The 25,456-nt window shown below is 38.1% G+C and overlaps 1 protein-coding gene across 9 annotated transcripts in view; it reads right to left on the bottom strand.

The window, feature by feature from the left end:
• Positions 1–7,161: 7,161 nt before the first annotated feature.
• Positions 7,162–25,456, bottom strand: part of LOC116713542 (protocadherin-15-like) — a 178,426-nt gene continuing 160,131 nt past the window's right edge. For 5 of the 9 annotated variants that reach the window (XM_032553728.1, XM_032553735.1, XM_032553733.1 and 2 more), the window contains 7 exons: positions 24,400–24,408; positions 23,108–23,227; positions 14,639–14,660; positions 14,066–14,107; positions 13,849–13,922; positions 11,740–11,854; positions 7,162–8,583 (listed from right to left, as the gene is read on the bottom strand). In XM_032553728.1, the coding sequence (XP_032409619.1) occupies positions 7,975–8,583; positions 11,740–11,854; positions 13,849–13,922; positions 14,066–14,107; positions 14,639–14,660; positions 23,108–23,227; positions 24,400–24,408 (991 nt within the window). In that variant the 3' untranslated portion in view covers positions 7,162–7,974. Of the gene's footprint in view, positions 8,584–11,739; positions 11,855–13,848; positions 14,108–14,638; positions 14,661–23,107; positions 23,228–24,399; positions 24,409–25,456 lie in introns of those variants that run through there. The other 4 variants (XM_032553731.1, XM_032553734.1, XM_032553732.1 and 1 more) reach the window with 4 other exon arrangements.

The following is a 25,456-nucleotide window of genomic DNA, read 5'->3' as shown; positions in this document are numbered from 1 at the left end:
AAACTTAAGAAGAAAACAGACGAACATCTAGAGGAGCTGCAAGAATCCACAAAATCCACTTTATGGAAAAGTGTCAATACTGTTGAATTGTGAAATATAAGCCATAAGAAGTCTGATTTGCAGTTTTTCACAAGCCATGTGAGAGACATAGCAAGTAGTAGGAGAAAGAATGAGACCAACACGCAAAATGTTATGTGTAGCAAAATGTGTCACCTTACCACCCCCAATAATGACACATAGTGGTGGCAGCATGAAGCTGTCTGTGTTGTATTTTTTTGTTTTTTTCTAAAGGGATAGAGAAAGAGTTCATAGAAAGTTTGATGGCGCTAAATGCAGAACAATCCTAGATCAAAACTGTTTAGAGGCTGCAAATGGCTTGAGAGCAGGGTGGAGGTTGTCCCCCCCCCTCCACACCTCCAACAGAACAACGGCCCTATACATACAGTCAGAGCTTCAGCTAGATGAAAGCAGGTTCATGTGTTAGAATTTGCTAGATAGTACAGATCTAAATCCAATGGAGAATTTATAGTAAAACTTAAAAGCTGCCTGACTAAGCCATTGGCAATCGTGAACTATTTTACAAAGAGTGAGCAAAAAAAATTCAGTTCTTAACAGGGCTAAGTTGATTTAAACATACCCAAACATACTTGTTGTGACCGTTGCAGAGAATGGTGGTGCAATATTTATACAGCATTCTGTTTCTTTTTGGAGAAAATGCCTGACCCTTTTTTGACAGTTTTTTTGCAAAATATTTTGAGAGTATAATAATTGTTGTTCCTCTTCACAGTGATGCTCTACTTTGTGTATGTTTGTCATATTAGATGCAAAAAATGAAAAAAGTAAAAAAAAAATCATCAATATTTGTAGCTCTAACATTAGAATGTGTTAAGGAAAAGGTATGAATACTTTTGCAAGCCACTGTATATAGAATGAGTAGAATGAGACTGGATGTGAGCATTAAAGCAGTGCAGGATATATGGTACTAACGTCGGACTACCAGCCACACACCCCTTCATTAGCAGAGCCAGACAGTGTGGAGCGTGTACTTTACAGCACACCTAACATTTCAGCTAGAATATAACCCTTGGGTGAGATGTCAGAGAACTGGGCTCAGCGAGCAATGGCATGTGTGCATATGGGAGTGTGTTTATGTGAGACCTCTCTGTCAGTTAAACCTTACTTTAGATTTTGAGTTCATTTCTAAAATAACAATGTGCAGCACAGAAATTATAAAGCACTCAAGATGTACAATATATAGTTAAGAAAGCCCAAATGGATCTGAGAAGACATGGATGGCAGCAAGTCAGAGGGCGCACGCTCAGCGCACGTGCGGCAGTCGATGAAGATTTAGCAATGTCAAAGCAAAACAGTCGGAGACATCCTAATATCCTTGAATTAGTATGGAAGCTGGTCCCCAGATAGCTCCGACTGCGGTCATCGGGCGCCTGTTTTGGGACAGGCGCAGTCTTAAATAGCTGCAGGAAATGAGAAGATGATGATGGACTTCTACTCACTGCCTGAGCATGGCTCTATAAAAAGAGGAGTGTTGTGTTGTTTTCAACATAGTAAGCAAAAAATATGAAAATAATTGGTTTAAGCCAATTAGAACGGAATACTATCCTTCACAATGTTATTTTTATAGGAACAGGGTATAAAATATTTTACTTTTATGCTGATGTTTAACTTTCTAAATATACTAACGGGTAAGAAAGAGGTTCAATACATCTACAGTAGAACCCCTCAACACACACAACAAAATGCCAAAATGAGTCTGCATATTTTCTGTTTTCACAGAGCATAGATAGCTATGCCAATCTGCAATATGTCTAAATTGTATATACTACAGCAGGCATGAACATAATCTTCAGATTCCTCATCACTTCATTTAAATGCCCATTTCAGAGGTACACTTCATCTCAGTTGTTGGTATCAGGCGCCATCTTGTGGTTGTGCATGCATTGCAGCTAGTAAAAACACTTCATAAATTAAAACAACAAAAAAACAACTTTCAGGTCAGTCAGATGGGACTTCTTTTCCTTCTTCACGTTTTGTTTATTTTACGGTCTTTTCAAATTTTTACTTGATATGTATATTTTAATCCCTTCATTGTATTATTTGCATCTCAGAAATGTAATGCAGAGCAAAAACCTTAAAATAAGACAGCCTTGCACACAGTGATGCTCCTCAAGAACAAATGACCCCATATTTCTAAGCCACCTCAGTATTCATTATCATCTCTCTTTACAGCTTTGCAAATCCTTCATGTGACAATCAAATGCTGTGTTAATGTATTCTGCATGAGTGACAGCCAGAAGTACCCAGTAACTGGCACATAATGCCTGAAATCTCAACAGAATGTAGAATAATTATCACTAGCTTAATGCTATACATAAAAAAAAGCAACAACAGTTTTTGACACACTGCAGATTTCAAATGTTCAACCGTTCAATTTGTTTCTGCTGGTTAGCATCTTTGAGAACATCATGAGGCGCTCTTGTTTCTTAGTTTGTAAAAAACTTCTGGGCGGCATTAATTCCTTGGAAGGCTTCATTTCAGTCATGGACTGCGAGTTCAATTTTGATGTTTTAAGGATGAAGCATTTTGTGTAAATTTAGACAGGAAAATTTTAAGGAGGCACATTAACTGCATCGTAGGGTGCATTAAGTAATGCATTGAATCTGGCAATGCATATGCTTCTAACTTATTGTGACCAATACTTATTTCAGAGTGCATCTTCAAGTCTCTACTGTAGAGAAAAAAAAATAGATTTCCACCATTTATGTCATAAAATAAGTCAAAATCATTTAATAATCCCTGTTTTAAATTTGAAGAAAACCATATTTTTTCAACTTTTACATTGGTAAGTATCAATGACTTGCTAGTATTACCATGTAACCCTAAAGCAAACATTTTATTAATATAGACATATTTTCAGAAACATGACATTAAGTGGACCCATTAGATCAACGGCTCTCAAAGTTTCTGAAAGAAAATAGCACAATTGAAAACTATTTTTATTTACTTTAGTTAGAATGAAGAATGAAAAGTTAAAACCTTTAATTAAAAAAAAATATCAGAAAATATGAGTATTACGGAAGATACTTTTTCCAAATCTCTGTTGCATCTTAAGAATTTGCATCAAATACTTAAGATGCAAATACATCTTAAGTATTTGCATTTATTCATTGCTTAAAAAAAAAAATACCAGAATTTTATGAATTAAAGATATATAATTTTACTTAAAGATATGCAAAACAGTTTGCTTTCACATATTTTATACAAAGTTTGCAGATTTGAAAGGAATTTACCATTTCAAAAGTAGCTAGCTAGCTGGAATTTTGCTATCAACTAGCCATCATCTTTTGACGCAAGTAAATGTGACAGAATGAATCTTGCTCACTTTAGAAAAAGAGGACAACTTCAAAGCTAAATTAGCAGCAAAGATCCTCAGTTCACACTTCTACTGTTTATCAAAAAAATTGACCTGGAGCAGATGGTGCAGCCTGTCTTTGATGACACCACAGCACAGCACCCTCTAATGTCACTTCTCTGAAATACCAGCCTCAGTCTGCCCTGCAGGACTAAACTATCCCCATCTGCCCGTCTGCTGGCTGCAGGGCAGTTTGGATCTAATCCAGTTGGTAAAGTCAGAGATCACAGAGACAGAGAGAAAGAAAAAAACCACAATGACATAGACGGTGGTTCTCCTGCACAGCCGCTCTGATGTATTCTCAAAGTCTCTTAATTTTTTGGTCTGAAGTTTGTGTAGCAGAGACATGTGGGATCATTCATTTCACCTTCTCAGGTTGCTATTTTTCCTCTTAAATGCTTACGCAGTAAAGTAGCTTCCTTTATTTCGGAGTCAGGCTTTGGACGAAAAGGAAGAAAAAAAACCTCCAGGTCTGAGCTTGCAAAAAGCGATGGTGACGGATAAGTATTATGAGGAGTTTCCTTCTGCCTCCTTTTGGGATTTGTGATAATCTCTTTCAAACTGAGTCATAGGTAGATTACCGTACAACTTGTTGTAGGCCAGGATATCCTAAGTACACATGCATACATGCATGCATCCATACATTCATGTTTATAAGTTAATTTATTGAGTTATCTTCTCTTCACACTAACCAATGCCTAGGTATTTTTGTATTTTAAGATCTGCTTGGTGTCTTAAAATGATTCATGACTATGAGATTCTTCTTAGTCCCTCATGTGGAGAATCTTATTTAATATTAGTGATGATATAAGGAAATAAGCCCTTAGCAAAACTTTCACGATGGAGAAAGAATAGAATGTTTTCCTCTTTATTTGCTAAATATTGCAGTTTAAAATTTCTCACATCAAAAGTAATAAGGGGAGATTAAATACCTACAGTCCCAGTAGGGTATCATTATTCTTCTGGGCTGTTTCATATCAGTCTAATCTGACTCCTGTGTATTTGAGAAATAAAAAAGAATAATGTTAATTCAGGCTGGCTATTAAGCCTATGTCCTGGTTTTACTTTCACTATGAATATTTGATTGCCAAGTGATTTGATATTGATAAATGTTCTTGTAAAGAACAACATCTAGCTATTGCCAGTTTGTATGTTAACAAATCAGAGGCTAAATGACTACGCACTGTCATTCACATTCCCGTGAAGCCACTCCAAGGAGGCATCAGACAAGTGACTGAATGAATGCTGGGGGTCTTTTCTGGTTTAACAGCAGGTCATTCAGAGGTCCTCAAAAGTCCAATTAGAATAAGAAATTTATATATGGACCATGACCCTGGTGTAGCTTTGCTTATTGGATACATACCATTACTAACTTAGCAAGCTCCCAGTGAATCCATAAAAATCTTTAAAGTTTATGAATTACTGTGAAGCATAGCAGAATTTTTATGTCAAGATTTATCTCCACAGAGATATTGCAGAAGATGGTTTCACATTAACACAAACTGCAGCTGAAGTTGTTGTGAAGGTTGCATGAATATATTTAAATCAACCCTACGGTAAAGATTATATAATGAAAGGGTACAGAGAAACCGCTTACCCCTTCCGTGATTAGTTGATAATTTAAGTTTTTAAATATGATGTAAAGCCAAAAATTGCTTGTGGCAATATCAATTTAAAATAAGAAAAGGAGGGATTTTTTAATGTGTGCATCGCATTATCACAATGAAAAAAAGAGGCACTGCATCTAATTTTCCTTCTATTTTATTTGGACTGAATTAAATAAAGCTTTCCGTTTCTTCAGATTTCAAAATGGACACAAAACAAATTCAAAAGTTTTGGTCATCAAGGTTCTCTAGCTAATGCATTTGCAAATTCACCACTGATGATCTTGATCTTACTTTCATTTATAAAAATATACTCATGTTTTACTATGACTGTAGGTTTTCAGTCAGACCATGAAAACAAAAATCAGTTCAGACTTAAGACTGTACTATGTAAATATATATATATAAAAAAACAATAAACAAATCAAACTACTTATGCCAGTTGTAAGATATAAAGGAGGAGGACCTAAAGCAGGGGTCTCAAACTCCAGTCCTCGAGTGCTGCTGTCCTGCAACTTTTAGATTTGCCTCTGCTGCACCACACCTGAATAGAATAATTAGGTCATTAGCAAGGCTCTGGAGAACTGATCTATACAAGGAGGAGGTAATTAAGCCATTTCATCCCAGTGTTTTGTACCTGTGGCACATCTAAAAACTGCAGGACTGTGGCCCTCGAGGACTGGAGTTTGAGACCCCTGGCCTAAAGCAAAGCAAAATTTGACAGTAGAAAGTTAATTTGTGCAATTAGGGGTATATTTTTAGGGGTATGCAGTGTCTGTCCCATCACTTTAATGTTCATGCCTATAGCATCCATTTCAGTTGAATGCACATGGCCAATTATGGGAATTAGTAGTGGCATCATTTAGTAACAGAGCAACTTTTTCCTTGGTGAGGAGACCACAACATTAGCTACTTTACTAAGTAAAACAATGGTGACGACGGTGGTAGTTGTTCACCTGGTAATTGGTGGGTTGCTGCTTCAAGAACCCACTCTGTAAGTCTCGGTTGTTCTTGCTTAATAGCAAGTGTCCACTTCACCCACCTTTCCTGCTGGTGGGTCAGACGTATCAGTGGCACCGCTGGATGGCAGCCTTGCTTCTGTCAGACTGTCCCAGGACAGCTGTGGCTACAATCCAGCAGCTTGCCACCATCAGTGTGTGAATGGGTGAATGACTGAATGTAGTGTGAAGCACTTTGGGGGCATCTGGAAGTGATAAATTGCTATACAAGTACAGGTTATTTACTTTTTAAAACTGGTGAGGCATAAAATCTGTGCATTAGCTTTTACAACTTAATAGCTCAATGTGCAGTTACACTTTAAACTTGGAAACATGTTCCAGGTAGATGCACATAGAAAATGTCCCATTATATTTAACTTGAATTTAAAAACAATTATGAATAATTCAAAGAATAACATGATTTTACAATAAATACTTTACCTGAAAAGCCAACTTTGTGAGGCGTCTGAGTTAAATTTTGTTCCAGCGTGAAAACTTATTCCGGCTGACAAATTGGAGACTCTTTTCAAGATTTTTCATTCTGGCATTCAGTCCCTGATCCCTTTTATTAACAAAACATTCTGCAGTCTGCAATTTTGACTGGTATTTTTAAGATTTTGATTGACTGCAGGAAACTTTTATTTGAATGTCATTATGCACGTGTCTTATATGGTGTACTGATAGAACTAGTAGAGACAGTTGGTCTCTGAATGCAAAAAATATTTCTTTCAGTGTTTTTCTTCAGATAATTGTATGATGAAAAAAACTTTTTCCTTTCAGTCAGCTTACTAGGTGAGGAAGTGAACGTAATATTGGAATTTCCAGACATGTTTAAGATGTATAGCACATTTTTTATGTGATTGCTTGGTGACCTTTCATTGCTTTTCTTTCTGGTGAAACGCCACTTAAATTAACAATCTTCATTCTGTTGGGAACAACATTAAAACTGCACTTGCGTCTTTTTTAACTTCAAACATAGTGCTCGTGCAGCTGCTAAAGATAAAAAAAAAAATCTACTTTAGTTTGTGAATAACTTTTAGCATTTTCTTTTTAGCTCATTTTTACATAAAGTGCAGCACAAAATTGGAGAACTGATGCATGTTTGCAATTATTACTCTCTAAACAAAGAAACAGATTAGAGATTTATTGTGGAATGTGACACCAATTTTGGTGTTCCATACTCATGACAAGAACAGAGTGAATCTGCATCATGTAAAGGGATTGAAAATACCACATTCTATAAGTACAAATGCAGATATAAAAACACTATGACCATACTGCCACGTTTCACTGTTGAAAGTCAGCGTTGGCAGTCATGTTTATATATTTATTCTTAATGATATTGTAGATTTTTCATCTCTCGGATATAAAATAGACAAAAATAATTTACTATATTGCTCAGAAATTTCTAAAAACATTTCCAAGTGATCACAACATTAAATAATCAGCAACATTCTGGAGTTTTTGCAAGTTCAACACAAATAGCAAAATATGTTGATTTTTATCATAGACTACATAATTACGGGTTCTTTGATCACCAATATTTATCTGTAAATGTCTTCAGCAACACTTTGGAATGACCAGGAATCTCTCGTGTTTAACGATTAAAACAAGAATAATAACAAACAACTCTGTTTAACAAAAAGGGCCATTCAGTGTTTTCAAGAGATGAAATTAAGAGTCGAGCATGACTCGCATAAAATTCTCAATTTGCTGGAGGCATTCATTGTCTTTATCTACTATAGCCCTGTCAGTAATACAAATCTGGTACTAGTAATCTCTGTCTTATAATTCTCTCAATAAAATATGATTATATGTGCAACCACCTGTCAGTGATTGAAGCTTTACTAGCTGAGGCACACATTTCAAGTTGATTTTCTTAACATATGCGCAAAAACAAGAGAAGATGAACAAAAGGGGATTTCAGTTTGTAAATGACCAGTCATAGTTTTGTCATAGGTATGTGCAGATTGTTCCAGGGTCCCATCCACAGCTCTTCTTCATCTGATATTGTGCGGTCACTGTGTTGTGACTCCAGTGTTTCCCTACTACTGTTGTGGTTGTCGACAGATGTCTCTTGCTCCCCGCTGACACACTGCCCGCTGTCAATTATGGCCTTGGTAATACTGGCTTTGGACCCAAAGGTCTTTAGATTTGTAATGGTGGATCCCAAAGAGCCACAAGAGGACAGAGTGTTGAGGTTTACGTCTTTGTTAGAATGTAAACCCGAGCTCGTTCCATCCTCCATGTTGTTTTCTATAGCCTCGTCGTCTACAGTAGGAGGGGGTTCCTCGTGAGTCACACCTAATTTGTCGAGTTTTTTGAAATGCTTACTTAGTCGGCACGGAGAGCCCATTTTTAGGTTGTTTAGATGGGCTGGCCTCCTGGTTCGGACAATAGTGCCATTCTGCGCGAGGTAGATATTCCCATTGATGTTGCTATGACTGTTGGGCAGTCTATTCTGTTGACTCTCTGTAGTGCTTTCCTCTCCAGTAGAGCTGGACTCGTTCTCCCTATCAACCACAAGTTTGATCCGTTTCTTTCTTCCAGGCTGTGAAAAAGAAAATTAAAAGGTCAAAGTCAATACATTGCTTTTTTTTTTTTTTTTTTTTGGAAGGTAGAGCAAGTTGTGGTTAAAAAAAATAAAATAAAAATGCAGGCATAGAAATCAAGTTCTCACAGCACAGCAATCAAACAAAAAAGCGTAGACTCTTTATTGAGGCTTTAAGTTTCCATTAAAATCGAAAAGTATGTGAAAGTATAAGTAAACATGGGGTGGTAGGATGATCTTGATTTTATGCAAAAACTGAGAACAAAAACATGGATAACAGTTTCATTTATTTTAATACAGAAAATCAACAAATTTCCCTGCAATTGTTAAATTATTTCCATTAAATAATCATGGTATCACTAAATATGTCTACCCTGTAAGCATGGAAAAAAAGAGTTTTTTTAAGCCAGCTGATTGGTAATGTGCAATAAAAATTCACAAGGATGGCTGGTGCCACATGCACACAATGGTTTTGGTAAAAAAAAAAAAAACATGCCAGAATAGGGATTTTAAGAAAGCTCAGGTTTTGGTGTGCTCATGTGAATTGGAGATCTGGCTAAAAGCTAAAAAACAAAAAAAACACACTACTGATTTTTAATTTTAGCATAATAATAGTGAAGAGGTTTTTGCGTTCTCCCCTTCTATATCCAGTGGAATAGATAGACTGGATATTTCTTGAAGCAGATTTTTGTTTTTCCTGAGTAAAAAACAAGTTCTCATACTATACGACATCAAGGAAAAGTTAAAGAGCATATTAAGAAAACATCTGTCAGTTAACAGTGAGAAACCATTTTTCAGTTAAGTATAATATTAACATTCAGGGAAAACTGATATAAAAAAGAACATGTAAAATTATACTGTAGAAATAGCACTACAATATTGTACAAAAAAAGCAAAATTATGAAAAGCACACAGAGAACATCAAAGAGAGAAAAAAGTCAACGCTAGAAAAAGGAGAGTCAGACTCAGATAATGTGCAGTAGGAAACCAGCTTTTCCCCTACTCAGGGAAAATGAGAAAAAGCAGACATTTGAAACAGTCTGTAGAAGCAAGCAATATTTTTTCACTCCCATGCAAAGGTAATTGATTTTATTCACTCTTACTTCACAGGGACAATAAATCTTGCTAGAAGGCCGTTGAGCTCCCTTCAGATTCTGAAACACCATCTGATGTTTCTTCAGTGACTTCTGAGCCCTTTGATGCACTGACTGAAGATTTGTCAGATGAGATGGCATCCTCGTCCACTTCAGTGATAGGGGACAGGCCTCCATATGTCTCATCAGAGGTGCTTCTGATCTCAGGACTATAGGTCTGACCTCGGTAGGGAGCAGAGGGTCCTGGGCCTTCAGAAACTACACTAGATCTTCTTGATGATGATTCATCACTGACCTCACTCGCAGAGTCTTTGCTCTCATCAGCAGTCCCAAATTCTTCCTCATCCTCATCCTCACTCTCCTCTGTGATTGCATCCTCTGAACCATGGCTCAGGAGAGACTTTCGAGAACGTCGACTTCCACCAGTGGACTGGGAGCCAGCAGAACTCCCCTCACTTCCAAGGGAATGCTGGCTGCCAGATGAAGATCTTTTACTCAGCTCTGAACCGGATGTTTTTTTCTTGCTGGACCCCCAAGATGAAGACCGTTCACTTCCTGACCCTGACCCTGATCCCGATTCTGCGTCACTAGCTGTCCCTGTTCCTGACTCAGCTTCACTGAGTTCTTCGCTGGACTTCTCTGAGGATGCTCTTGTTGAGCTTGTTCTCTGTGTTGATCTCACACTTGATCTAGAGGAAGATCTACCGCTTCTGACACTACCACTGCCACTCTCACTTGCACTTTCACTACCTTTACTGTCAGTCCCACTAACAGTAGCAGAAGCACTGCTCCTTCTGCTGGCCTCAGTAGCTGAAGATCTTATAGAAGTGCGTGCAGAAGATCCACTTTCTCTAGTGCTTTCAGACACCTCTTCTTCCTCAGACTCTTCATCTGAGTCTTTTTCTGTTGCTGAATCCCTTTCTGTACTCGTTTCCTTTTCTGTTGCTGTTCCTGATTCTGTTTCCTTGTCAGAGCTGGACTCTTCATCAGACTCTGACTCTTTCTCTGTTTCTGACTCTTTCTCTGTAGCTGAGGACTTCTCAGACACTGATTCCTTTTCTGACTCTGACTCTCCCTCAGTCTCTGATTCTTTTTCACTGCCTGAGTCCTTCTCTGTTTCCTCATCCTCTTCAGATTTGGACCTGCTTTCCTCATCAGAATCACCTGGCTCTTCATCAGGCTCTTCCTCTGAGTCCACAGTGCTTTCATTTGTGTCATCTCTATCCAAGTCAACTTTAAGATAATCTCTGTCAACACTACTTTTCTCAGAGGATTCTTCATCAGAGTCTTTCTCCTTACTGCTTCCACTTGCACCTTCTTCTGGCTCACTTTCGGTCACACTAATAGATACTTTAGACTTCCTTTCATCCTCGCTGGCTGCCTGCGAAGCCTCCTCATCTTTCTCGCTGCCTGTGGCTGAGCCATGACTCACACTACTCTGTGACTTCCTCCTGACCTGCAACTTGTTGCCAATGGTAATTCTCTTTAAAACTTTGCTAAGCCGGCTGCGAGCATCCGACTTGCTATCTATTGGCCCAATAACTGCCGGTCTGTCCGTAAGACTATCCTGGCTGTCAATACGGCGGGCTGACATCAGTTTGGCATAATCCTTGTCCTTCTTTCCAGCGCCAAACATCTTGAGCATCTTGGCTTTCTTCCATGGAGATGGGCCAGGAGGGCCGGCATCAGATGGTTGCTTTCCTCCCTTGCCGGCTGCCAGGAGTTTGCTGAGTTTCATGACAGACTTCAGTCTCTTGGCAGCCTTAGAAGGTTCACCTTCCTCTGCTGCCTGAGGTTGCACTATTTCATCCTCTGGTGGCAAGTCCCTAAAGGCAACTCTCTTTGGTGGACCTCTACCTCTCACGCCACCTCGGCCTCTGCCACGGCCCTAAGACAATCATATTTTATTTAGGAATCTTTGTAATGATATAACCAGGGTATTGTTGTGTCACACACTGAATAGAATTTAAATGATTGGGTATTCACTGCATATTAATGGTTGTTTTTGCTAATACCATTAGTACTTAAAATATACAATATACAATTCAAGGATCGGTAATACCTCTGGGCCATGTGGACTGTAGTAATACCCATCATCCTCCATGATCACCTCACCATATTCATCATACATGGGTGTTATCAGCCTCCTCCGACTCCCATACTGAGGAAAGTCATATCTGAGAAAAACAGACAACATACATAAATATATGTATTAAATAATGCTCTGCATTGCATTTAATCCTTGTTTATTTAACAATTTCCTTTAATAAACCATATGCAGAAATATCAGTACACAACTTGAAAATGGAATTGCCCCTAGACAAGCGTATGCAGTGTTTTGCAAAAATACCAACCACAAATTTCAATGTATTTTATTTTGTATGTCACAGAAACAACACAATGTACCCTAAGGGTATCTGTGATGAAGAAAGGAAGTGATGAATAGTTTTAACAATTTCCCAAATAAAATTCGGAAGTGTGCATATATATTCAGCCTCCTTACTCAGTGTGGGTGTAGGATATTAATAAGCCACCAGAGGGGGAGAATGATATAAAGCTAATGCACTGAATGGCTTAGCTAATTTGACACAACAACACAAAATAACTGCGGGTAGGTCACAGTGTTTCAATTGAAGCCCCCCTCTTACATAACATTTTTTATAATATCTAGTAATGCATGATTAAACAGCAAGATTAAAATGCATCATTAAATTAGTGACTGGGGTGAATGAGAAATAGTCATTTAATTTAACTAGTATGTTTCTTGACATACACAATCTGCATTGCACTGCAATAAATTGATAAACTTATCCACGTGTTCTTCTAAATGTTGTAATGCAGGGCAATGTAAAAAAAAAAGCAAAAGAAGATTAAATATATTGTTAGAATTTCATCAATGTGTGCAAAGATTCTTTATATAAATTATTTTCTGTTGGATTCGCTCTGCGAAAACCATGATCCAAGACAACATAAAGTTTTATGACATAGCTCCACAGTCAGCCTCTACCCAAACCCTAAACGTTGAAATACTGCTTTCTTCAGTGGCACTGCGATAAATTCTGTTTACATTTTCAGGATTATTAAAAATATAATGACTATAAATCCACACTCCTAAAGATCCCAACTAATGAATTTTATCTGCACAACCCAATGGGTAAAACAGCTACAAATCTCACTAAGGAATCTACATGTAAATACTTTGAATAAAAAGTAAAATATGAGTACATTGCTTATATTGTGCTTAACTTCGAGAACATTCTGCATCACATTACATTTAATCTAGTAGATTTTCAGCAGATAAACATATGCATGACTGTAATTTCCCATGTTTAGTTGATATGTAAGATATTTAATATCCAAAATTAAGGAAAGGGCTCGTGGAAAACAGGCCACTGGCTGTCTGTGCTTGTACAACCCTCTCAACATTTCATGTTCCCTGTGAAGCCCAAACTGCTGATTGCTGGATTAAAAGCTTATCCAGTAGGTAAATGTTCTCTGCATCGCAAAAATAAAAACATCAAAGGATCCACTTTCATCTACTGTCATTGGTAGTTTTTACAATAAACATGAGGTCATATCACTGGATACATGCAGTGACAATTTCTTGTAAATGGATGTCAGTGTGCTTTAGACACTATAATTAAGATTGCTAAAGGTGACTCGTAAAATAAGCTAGAGCGTAATGACATTGAGAATTACCATTAGCATAAGTTAGATCTCCTCTCTTTGAACTAAGCTTGTAATGTGCAAAAGTTCCTCTCTGTTCTGATAAAACTGCAATGTAATTCCCAAAGTGGTGCAAGTCAGCTGCGACAGGAGCAAGCTGACTAATGAATAACAATTTCGCTGCAGCAGCTTCGCCTCCAATTGACATGCTTTTCCTCTTCAGGCCCTATGGGTCATGTAAGACGGAAGCCAAAACAACCTGAGTACAATAAAATAAAATATGCTTTCAGAGGTGTGAAGACAGCATCCAGTTAAACGATCTTGTTTGGTTGGAGAAGAGTTTGATATGCAAGCTCTGGGGGTATGGAATGCAAAAGTGGGATGAAATGAACCATACTTCTGGAAAACATGTGAAAATTATCCCCGCGTCTCCAAGAAAGACCTTACCACGAAGAGACTTTAAGAACAATGTTAAATGAACTAATACAGTATAGTCAATGCTCACCCTTGGTCATAATTATAATAGTCCTGTGCGTAATAATCTTGGCCTGGGTCAATGCCCGACTCCATGGAGAGTTCCTGTGTTTCAGAGAGAAAGACACAGAAATTACTCAGCATTCTTTAACTAGAGAGCTGGGAGACAGGAGGAGCTCAGTAAAGAGTGCGTATACAACAGAAGGAATGCAGTTCCTATGAATTAGGGAAAGCAGGGGAGTTTCTACCTCTGGTCTCAGAAGAGATGGCCTCAGCAGTTGTTGTTGCTGCTAAAGGTTAGTGCAGAGAAAGGGTAAGGCAATGAAAGTGAGGCATAGCCAGGAAAGAGACAAACGCATGACGAATTTCCAGTTTGTAATGAAAAGTCAGAAAGGCCTTTTCATCTTTGTTTACAAATAGGCTTATTTTATAAACCACTGTGGATAAAGGTTAAAACACTAATAAAATAGAAAGGAATGAAAAGAAATATTGTCACTAAGCAATGTGATTAGGAAATTGGACAGAAATTAACATTAAAAACCTTAAACAATAAGAATCAATATACATTTTGAATCTTGATATATTGTTAGGTTTTTAATTAGCCTTTTTACAATCAAATATGCTTTCCCGTCTCTGTAAAAGATGTAAAAAAAAAAAAAGAAAAAAAAGTAGAATCTACCAATTGTTTAACACAATTGAAATCTGGTATTTTAAATTAATTTATTCATGTTTTATACAGTAACAACACCATCAAATGAATTGCATGCAAGAAGATTGGGATATAATTCACCACCAGACACCATTAGAACAAAACTGCTTACCTTTCTGCCAGGGCCACGCCTCCTGAGCAGCACAGAAAAAAAAAAAAAAAAAGACATCTGACTATTGGGTGACAGCAAGATTTAAAGTGCTTTTAAATATGAAATTCTAAGTCTACATCACTAGTGTATTTATTTTCTGCAAACCAGTAAGGAAGTTGCAGCTTTACTTACTGTGCATTTTCATCTGTTTAATGAGAGTTGCAGATATTGTTTTCAAAAGGTTGCAAAGTTGTGATGCTGATAAAAGCAGTTTTTTTTTCCAACATCACTATCTCAATTAAAAAGAGAGAAAGAAAGATGCAGTGAATGCAAACATCAACACAGAAAGAAGGATTGTAAAGGGAGACTCAGTGTTTAAATGGTCATAGTGGGGGACCCTGCTGGCAGACATAACAGAGACAATACAATAAGACTGTTTGTGGTCAGAGTTATTAATTTTTAGATTTCTATCATGATACTACCAACAGCAATAACAATGCCTCTCCTGGACTCTTTCTTTATCACAAACATCACCTGTTAATTTTTCATGTTAACTTGAAGTGAGCTGATCTTCAATAGTCTATCAGACATAAAATAAATATTTCAATGCTACTTTTGAGAACAATGGGCATCTGCAGTGGCATTAAATAAAAAGTCACAGAAAAATAGTGAGTAAACAAATCACTCCATTCAAACCTCCAGCTTGTCAGGGCAAATAAATAATGATCACTTTTATGCTCTTGGATATATGGCCAGGCAATGATGTGAGATTCCTCAGGAGAGCTGTAATCTGTTGTTATGGGCAGGGACCATGGGGCAGGGACAGGGCACAGCCATATGCCACACCTCCCAGGCACAGCTGATGATGGGAATGGGATCTGATTGATGACCTGTTCGCTTGGCTGCTACCCGTTGCTGCTTCATACTACATGAAGAAAAATAACCCAGTGAACAGCCTTAGGAGGTCTGCACACAAAGAGACTTGGTGGAAGATAATAAAGCACAATGAGTTAAGAATATTGACCTAAGAACCACATTAAGACAATAAATTTGAAATTATTAGATTATATTCTACTGTAGAGTTCACAAATGAGAAAGTTAATAAGTCTTGTTAAGTTAGTTTCTTTATAAAAGTAAATAATTTAGCAAAATTAAGTAAACTGCTAAATTAGCTGGCAGTGGAGCTGCCTGTGGTTATATGCCACAGCTCCCAGGCACAGCTGACTTATCTCTGGCTATATGAGTTTATTAGACAAACAAGTTTCAAATAACAGACCACTAAAGATTAAAAAACCACAAACATGGGGAGAATGTGGTTGTGGTCACCCTTAAAAAATTGCTGGCTGCTCCACTGGCTCCCTCAGAGAAGACCAAATGCCCTCTTAAACACTGAAATTGGCATGGTGTCATTTTGACTGTTTTGCAAAATGACACTAGTGGGAAAGTGAAAATAAACAAACCGCCTGGTGGTACCGGAATTTTCCTAAAAATTGTCAATTTGAATAAAAATAGAATACATGTAGTCTGCTAAGAACAAATAAATGGTGCCAACAGGAAGATCAGCCTATTGGTGGCAGTGGAAAATAAAGGATGGGACTGTGTGGACAGTTGTTGAGCCTGCTGAACATCCAGCAGGCTGCCACCTTTCCTCCCTCCTGGCTGAATGGAAGAGAGAAAAGGTGGCAGAGTCAAAATATACACATGAAAGCTGCCTGGCCTACACCCTAGGCAAAGTGAAAAATCAATGGTTGCATTCACAGCTTCACAGTGGTTGAGGTGCATCAAAATATTGTGACTGTTTTTGTGTTAAATGATGTTAGGCGTCCTTGAGTGCCAAGAAAGGCACATAGAAATAAAAAGTATTGATAGTATTATTATTATTATTAACTTCGTGGTGACAGCTCAAGTCACATGCCGAACTGAAAGGATTCTTTGTCCTATTGTATATCCGAGGAACACAGAGAACAAAACATGTAGACACGGACAGTCTTTGGTTGGAAAAGTAGAGCTTCCAGTTCTTTCAAAGAAATGTTATCCTGAAATAGATTGAGATCATTAGATTTCTTCGTTTTGCTAAGAATGAAACCTGACATGCATAACTTTTGCAAGCAGACTTGAACAGCTGTGTAGAGAAAATTAAAACTCCATCATCACCACCTCATCGCCAACGCTCACATGCCATTCCCACAGGTGTCCACTAGGTGGCGCATAAAGCAAACCTTTGAAAGTGCTTTCAGTACCCTTCAGTACGGATACAGCAGCAAGTCTTAAGTGTTGCTGAAATCCTACCTTCCAAACAGGAGCTATGGTCACTACCTGTTCCATTGGGAAGGATTGGTGACGACTTTCTGTAGGCTTTGGAACACGTCATGTGTGGTTATGAATTGTTAGTGGACACCGTTTTATGTTTACATCATACAAAGCGAAAAAGCTGGAGGAGTTATCAAAGAAATCTAACTTTGCTCCATGGAGTGGTGTTAAGGTGGTGCCATCAATCTACCACACTAATGTGTTGTGCAATGGTAACTAACGATGCACCAAAAACATTTGGCGCAAATCTGGTGGAGATGTATGACGGAGATGTAGCTGTAGATTTTTCATCATATAGTCACTGTTCTCCAAAACACACCTTATCATAGCATGCTAATACTGGTTTTGTTGTCACACAAAACACAACTTCAATTGATCCTTTGCAATTCATAATTCTGAAACATTTTTTGAATGGATTTAAAAAACTATACTTTTCTAGATCAGTTAAAAATAATCAATTATAACCAAAAGGAATTAAAAAATGATGACAGAATGCTAAAACATACTATCCATTCTGATTAGCTCCACTTTCAGGTTGACAGAAACAGCATGTGAGCTGATAGTCTCTTTAAAAAAGAGATTACCCCATGTAGTGAACACGGAATACAGAATTAGCTAAGCTTTGATCTGCAACATATGATGAATCAAACATTACATTGGTCTGGATGTGAGGTATGCTAAGTCCATTTGCCTGGGGGCATCACAGATGAAACAAAAACAACAAAAAGTAAGTGGGAGAAAATAAAAAGTGGAGAAAGTAAAGAGGCCAAGTGCAAAAAGGATGGAATTTAGAACTCAACTGCATAAAAAATATTCTAAAAATCTAGTAGGGACTGCTGGAAACCAAAAACAAAGATTACCTAGTAGAAGCCAAGCATTAGAGAGTTAACTGTGAAGAGAGTCGAGGGTAAGTAAAGGAGAAAAACACAGTCAGAGGGTCACAAGAATAGGAGAGGAAAAAAGGAAGAAAGCACTTGTTGATAGTCCCAGAGGCAATGGCCTTGAATAACAATTGATTAGGTCTCCAATTAGCCTTTTTTTCATTGAGCTAACATAATAGTTACTACTTTTTCAAGCTGAGAGGCTGAGATCTCCAAGGGAATGTGAAACGAAAATTTTTATCCACACAAGTAGACATATTTCCACATTATTTGTGTGTATTTGTGTATATTATCCAGTTGTGTATATTGCCCATGAGACACTATTTCAGAGATTCCAACAGCTCTGCAGTTTAAAATCATTCATTCCTGTATGTATTTTGAAGCAGCTGCAGATAATTACATACTCCAAGCGTCTTCAGGGACACCACCGCATCTTTCTGAATGTGGTTAAGTAGAAAATATCTGACGAACCTTACTGAATCTATGACCTATTTTACAACTTGGCATTCACTAAGGGTAATTAAGAGAAAACAGATGAAATATAGTAATAGTGTAAAGCACAAAATTAGTTATACATTTCTATAGGAGGCATTATTTAAATTTCTAACGTAAAATTCCAGTGTCAAGAAACATACATGAGAACTGGGAGCTTTGAGCGGCTTGCTAGGGCAAGTAACAAAATGTGTCAGTGAAATATTAATACTAAGATGATTAAATGAAAAAAAACACCATTCTAAGACCACAACCTAGATAATATGTTAATGCCAGTTTATTTTTAACACTAATATCAAAACCTTTCAAAAAAATCAAACATTTTCATTTTCCTTTAGAATGTCTCTTGCAAGCTTTCAAGCATATTACGCAGGTAGTACGGCAAGTTTGTTAACATGTTCTTGGCAAGTTGCTAAAATTTGTTAAGCACACAAAAAATAAGTAAAAAAAACAACATTTTTGTCTAAAAAACTGTCAATTGTTTAAAATATTAGACATGAGTCAGATACTGCACATAATAATCCATACAAACAATATAAAAATGACAGGCATAGAGATGCAGACGTGAAAGAAGATATGAAAATAATAATAATAAAAAAAAACTAGAATACTGTGGACTGAGAAGAATTGAGTTCACCGAGTTCTGCAGGATCGGAGCTGTTTGTGTTCAGTTGGCTGGTTGGCTGAAACTCCTTTGCACTGTCTGATTTACTTGGTCCATTTTCAGCACAGTTCAAACTTGTTGAATCACTTTGAATTTCACAGCTGGTGTCGATTTGTTTTGGCGAGCTCTGCTCATCACCTGGATCAGAGCTTTGCCATTTGTTAGCACCATCTGATTCCTCAGTCGCTTGTGGCTTCTTGTTAAACTTGGGCACCTTGCAGTTTTTGTCTACTTGGCTATAAAGGTTGGCAACAGATCGCTCGATGTCAGCCAGATTCTGGATGTTCTTCAGGATTCCTTTCAGCTCCTTTTTCCCAATATCATTTTCTGATGAGGTTAGAGGAGGAGGGTATTTTCGCTCCGACACTGGACGAAGAGAGGATATAGGTGGTAGAGAGGTCGGGACAAACTGGATCACTGGTCGTGGCTGGTTGCTAGTAGGTGAGGGAGGAGGAAGCGGTGGGGGCGGTGGGGGAGCGACTGGCTTTCTAAAAGAAGGAGGCGACAAAGGATTGGTATTCTGAGGTTCATCAAAGCGGGGAAAGGAAGGTGGATTGGAGCAAAGAGATGGTGGAGGAGATGAGGGTGGAGAGGGTGGAGGAGATGTGAGTGGGGATGGTGGTCGCGAATGTCGAGGAGGAGGGGGTGGTGGATTTTCTGGTGGATCCGGTATGATTTCGACAGTGATCTGACAGGGCTGCACTGTCATGTAGCTGGAGATGCTTGAGCTGAACTTTCTCAGAACAGGCGGCGTTGGTCTCTGGTTTGATGGGGACCATGAAGGATTTTTCTGCGTAATGATAATGCTTGGGGGCACATCTCTGCCGACACTCATGGGGCTATGAGGGTTATCCATGATGGAGAGCAGAGTTTCTGAGGTCAGCTCCAGCACGTCATCGCTGTCCATATCTCTGATAAGGATGGAAGAAAGGGAGCCAATCGAGTCTCTGTTTTGCTTATGTTCTTGAAAAGCTTGCTGCTCAAACTGCCTGGCCTGCTGACGAACTGATAACTTAGACTCCATGCTGTCACTCAGGTATGGTCTATCCACACTCTTGAGATTCTGCTGGGCTCTTCTGTCTGCTTGGAGAAGCTGCAGCTCCCACTCATTTTGGTCCATAAGACCTTGCCTTCTTGACACATCGTTGCCCTGCAGCCCTCTGTGAATGCGAGCAGGCATTGACCAGGCACACCCTGACCCGGCGGAATGGGAGGGAGAAAAGGCAAACCAGTTTTCATTTGGATTCTCCTCCCTTGCAAAAAGAACAGGACTGCTAAGTGGGCTGCTGTCATCATACACAGGGTTGTGGGTGGTGAGTGGATTTCCATCAGAGAGATAAGTTACGTTGCTCTCTGATTTGGGCAAGTTGACAAGGAGTGCTCCGTTGCTGTGGGTTGCAATGGTGCGATAGGTGAGGGTGCTAAAAATCCTCTGATGGTTGGTTTCCTCAGTGGCAGACTTTTTAGCCCTATCCCAGCAGAAGTTGAAGGTGAAAAGAAAAAAAGAACTTAAAAGAGGTGAAAAACAGTGGTGGGAGGGGTGAGAATGCAGAGAAAGTTTGAAAAGAATAAAGCAGCGGTGCTATTCAAACTAAGCTCATTAGTATTGTGACAGATTTTAAAAGCAAATAATTTTGCTATAAAAGTCCAAGTTCACAAATACAACTAGTCAACCCAACTGGGCTATTGCCATCTGCACCCTCTTCAAAATTACCAAGGCAACTTGTCTACCTATGATAACCAAGGTTGGTTGATTTTCTGTGCATAGAGGACCTCTTATGCTTCCTTTAACAGGTTAGGATCAGTGTCTGGGCTATACAAAACATCTACATTAGAATCTTTGCAAAAAATATTCTTAGATAATAAGAGTTCAGTCTGGTCAGTTCTGCCTATTTTAAACTCCTTTCATAATGAGCTGTTTTAGGGCCTCTTATTCCAGCAGACATTAAAACTAGCTAACATGCTGGAGATCCGCTTGGGTTGCTAGGTTAACAGAGCAGTGCTTCTGTTAGTGACTTAACAATTAGGGAGTTTTTGACATCATGACTGTCTAGAAAGCTGGAAATATAAAGTAGTAGGTGTGGATAGTAGGTCTACCTTGCCCTTCTCACCCACACCAACAGGCAAGGTGGGCAAAGTCTCCTGTCCACGGACACAAACAACAAGACTGGGTGGACCAGGAATCAAACCATTGATACACTGATTGCAGGGTGAACTCCTACCGCCATTTCCACCATTGCTATGTGAGAAGAATTAATCAATTTTATTTTGAATGTTGCTTTAACCCTAAAATTTGTCTTTCATGAGGGTTTTGTTGACCAATGTTCTTAAACAGACCTCTGAGATCTTTATAAAGTAGTTGGTTCAACTGGAATAAAAAGACACTCAGGTCAGTTCAATTTAGTAACTAGGGGAGTTCTGAAGTCCATGTTTAAATTTAATAGGGTTTTCAGAGTAAAGACCATGTATTACAAATGCATGGTTCACTTTTGCCATCCCATTAAAGTATGATGAAGTTTGTGACTTTGATGTGACAAAATGTGAAAAATTGTGTATGCTTTTGCCCTGTGATTTAGTTTTAGTCTGACGAGGTAAAATCCTCAAAAATATTCAAAATAGAGCACCATCCTTTGGATGGCTTTAAAAAAAACAAGAAAATATTGCATATTGACTGAAACACACTGGGTTTTGCTAGAAATAGCTAATGAAGCACAAGTCCATACATCTGCATTTTCAAAATCAGTCACAACACAAGGATATATGGAGAAATATGAATATAAGAAATGACATAAAGCAAAAGAGTGGCCTAATTGGATGGGAGAGAGGATGGATATCTTTAGAAGTGCACTACTACATCTAATAAAGCACATTCTGATTCTCTTGACATACACAAAAAAATAAGTCTAAAAAATACCAACACATGGTAGTGCATGAAACTACCACTCCTTCACAAAGCTCATTTAACACTGACGCAGAAATCATTCAATGTTAAGAAGAAGCCCGGTATTAAGATAACCTCTGCACCAAAACATATTCATACATTTTTTCAATATGCATATCTTTACCTAAAGCTATAGGCGACAGTGGAGATGAGGGAACAGCTGTTAAGTGGTAATTACTCACAATATTCATAAAGCTCACAAGGGAGGATTACTTACTGCAGTCTGAATCCAGAGAGACAAGAAATGATGGGAATACAAAAACAGACAGATGGTAAGAAGACTAATACACAAATGTGAGAGGTGTTGATGATGAAATGAGGGTACTCAAAAAAAGGTGTGGGAATGTAGCACATCTCTGCAAAGAGACTCATTAGTAGTGAGGTTTGTTTGACTTAGACATAAAGGACATATAGACTTTGTTTTTTCTTTTGTTTCTGAAACATATTAAGAAAAAACTCCAGAAATGAATAGCGATATCTCAAAACCCTTGCCTTGTTTTCTGTAAGTAAACTTTATGTTTTTCAAACTGCCAGAAAATATTTCATTCTACTGCACATGCAAACAGCTACATTCAGCACACATGTGAACTCGAACAGCAAGTATTAACACTGCATTATACCCTCACGGCCGTGTTTTATTGTGGGAAATTCAATTTTGCTGATGGCATAGTACTCTGGACAGACATGGAAGCTAAGTAAGCAGTTGAAGCACTGTGTGTATTAATCAAAGGAAGGTTTATAGCAATTTATGAACTCAGATACTCTTACCTTGAGAGAGGGTTTTGCAAAAATGCATACACTGTCATATTAGAAATACATACATAAGCTATTTTGTTTTATCGCCAGATGTTCTGTGTCAAGTATAGAACTTGGATAAGAAGACAAACGGCACAGGGGTTCAGTGATGCAAAGAGGCATCTACTATTATGTCACGGGCAGCAGCGACATTTCTCAGGTTAACATCTAGAATAACCAGCAACATTATTTAGAAGACTGCACTAATGCTTAGAATCTGAAACTGTAGTTGCATAAAGCAGGAAGGATAAAGCCAAGACAACAACAGAAGCTTTCATTTCAGAGCAACACCTCTGAGCCAAACCGCAGTGGAAGAAAATCTGCACAACTAGATAAAGTACCTGCACATCACTGTAGTTAGTGGGATGTGCGGGACAAGTGACAGACTCCAAAGGGACATAACTCACATGCTGCTGTCGCCCAGCTCCTCGTAGAGGTTAGCAGTAGGGGCAGCGGCTGGAGCTGTTTTCCCTCCCGGTGGCAAAGCCATCTGGATCCTGGCAGTTTTGGCACACTCTGCTTGCCGCCTACGGAAAGTGTTTACATCCACACAAAAAATGATAAGCAATTCACATTGCAATGCAGAACAGAAAGACACAACCTGGAACAATTAAAACACAAAAATCTTTTATACATCAAATGCGGTTTTGGTGAATCAGTGATGTTACAGACAATGGTGTCCTGTTCGTTACTCAGCTGCCAGAAGTAAACCGTTTCCATTTTCGAGATCCACTTTTTTCCCCTTCAGCAATAATGCATGTTATTGACAGGTTTTAAGGCCTATGGTTGTATTAAGAGAGATTTCTGGAATGCCTAGTGTGACAACTAATTATCATTTTCTTTTAAGTCAATGCAAAGCTTGCTTTGAAATTAAAATTCTTTGGACTGAATTTTAGGAAAGACACTGACACAAGCATATATTGAGAAGAATGAGTGCATATTTTCTTCACTTACCAGTACATCTGGAAAAATACCACAGTAGCATAGTTTTTTTTGCCTCATATGATTTTAACTTCCTATTTGTTTTCCCAGAAACTACAGTGTTTCTATTTTCTCACACTTTCAGATAAGTTTATATGTTGAACCTAAATAGGTTCGACAGCCCTTTCACTATTTTCCAGGGCATTTATTCAGTCACAAGAAAAATATTGCTAAGTGGAACTTTCTGTCTGAGAACACAACAATAGATACAATGTTAGAATGCTTTAGAATGCATAAAGAAGCAGTGATGATAAACCTCTTCCCAGACCTTTTGGGTGAAAAATCTCCTCCATATTCATAACTGCTGTGTGTGCTTTTTAGAAGCAATTTTTTATTTTAAAAGAACGAAAGAGAAAAACGTTACGGTACACGCAGTTAAGCATAAATGATATGTCAGATCAACTATTTCCAACAGAACGATCACGTGTGTTGGCTTTGGGTTCATTTTTCATTTGAATTTTATCGGATTTTCTGCATGAGAAGAACTGTTCTGCCAAATTACCCATCCAGCCTGTAATCCACAAGTTGAGTCAGTGTTGCTTCATGTCGTCATGTCAGCAACATTACAGTAAGGTGGCATTAATGGGCAAACTTTTTTTTTTTTTTTACGTGACACAGTTGCAATATTTGGTCTAGGTTTAAAAAAATGAAGAATGGAGAAAGAAGAAACCTAAATTTCTATAACACACTGAACAGTGAAATTAAAAATATTACTTACTCTTTGAATCTGATGAAAGTTTCCAAGAAGCAGAGAAAAAGAGATGAGTTAGACAAAAATACACGTTAGATAGAATTATATACATTTGAATCACAAATAACATCATGTTGAACCTATGTGGGTAATGTTTTCAAAGGTCTTTTTAACATGTTAAGTAGTTTTTTGCTTTTAAAAAGCAAAAAAAAGCAATAAAGACCAACAATTAAAGAAAAAAAAAATAGACCCAAATTGATGTAAGCCATTAGCCCTGCTTGGATGACTGCAGGGCTCACAGCTAAAGCTCATTTGTGAAGTGAATCTTGTATGCTTCATATTGCTTATTAAAAACAAAATTCAATTATTCCGCACGAGTAAGCAAATTGATGTTGTAAGTATTATAGTGATTTCCAGATTTATGCAGCATCAAATTATGTTGACAAACATCAATGAGAAAATTACATTGTAATGTCATCACCTACAAAGTGCCATCTGCCATGACAGTTTGCATTTCATCTCTAATGTCGCCATCAACAGCTTTCAGATGTGTTTGGTGCATTCATTTGGATGTGGACAACCAATCCACCCATCTGCCGTGAATAAACATTTGCCACACATAACCTTTTGAAGCACATCAACTTCTACAAAGAGAAGGAATGTCGCTCTTGCAAAAATTACAGCACGTCTACTTCACCAATGTGGATGCCGTTTAAAAAAACCCCAACAAAAAACAAAGAAGGCAAACTCTTGCATATTGCAGCACAACCTGGAAAATAAGGGGTGCAATGCCCATTGTATGTGTGCATCGGGTAGAGTTGATTAAGTAGAGCAAAGACGCGCTGCGACAATAACAATTGGCTGTAGATGTTTGTCGCAAATGAGTGCTAATTAATCAGCTTTCACAGAGAATGAGCAAGAGATTAGCCCAGCAGAGTGCGCAGTCAGCATGTCAGATGAAAGATACATAATCAGAGAGAGAAAGCAAGAGAGCTAGAGGTGGCATTGAAGCGGGAAGTGCTTCCCCTTTATCCACAACACTTCACAAGTACTCTTTTCAGTGAATTTGTTTGTGTTTTTCCTG

This window comes from Xiphophorus hellerii, chromosome 22, assembly GCF_003331165.1.
Source record: "Xiphophorus hellerii strain 12219 chromosome 22, Xiphophorus_hellerii-4.1, whole genome shotgun sequence".
Taxonomy (NCBI): domain Eukaryota; kingdom Metazoa; phylum Chordata; class Actinopteri; order Cyprinodontiformes; family Poeciliidae; genus Xiphophorus; species Xiphophorus hellerii.
The sequence above is the reverse complement of the archived record's forward strand: the minus strand, read 5'-3'. Positions and strand labels throughout refer to the sequence as shown.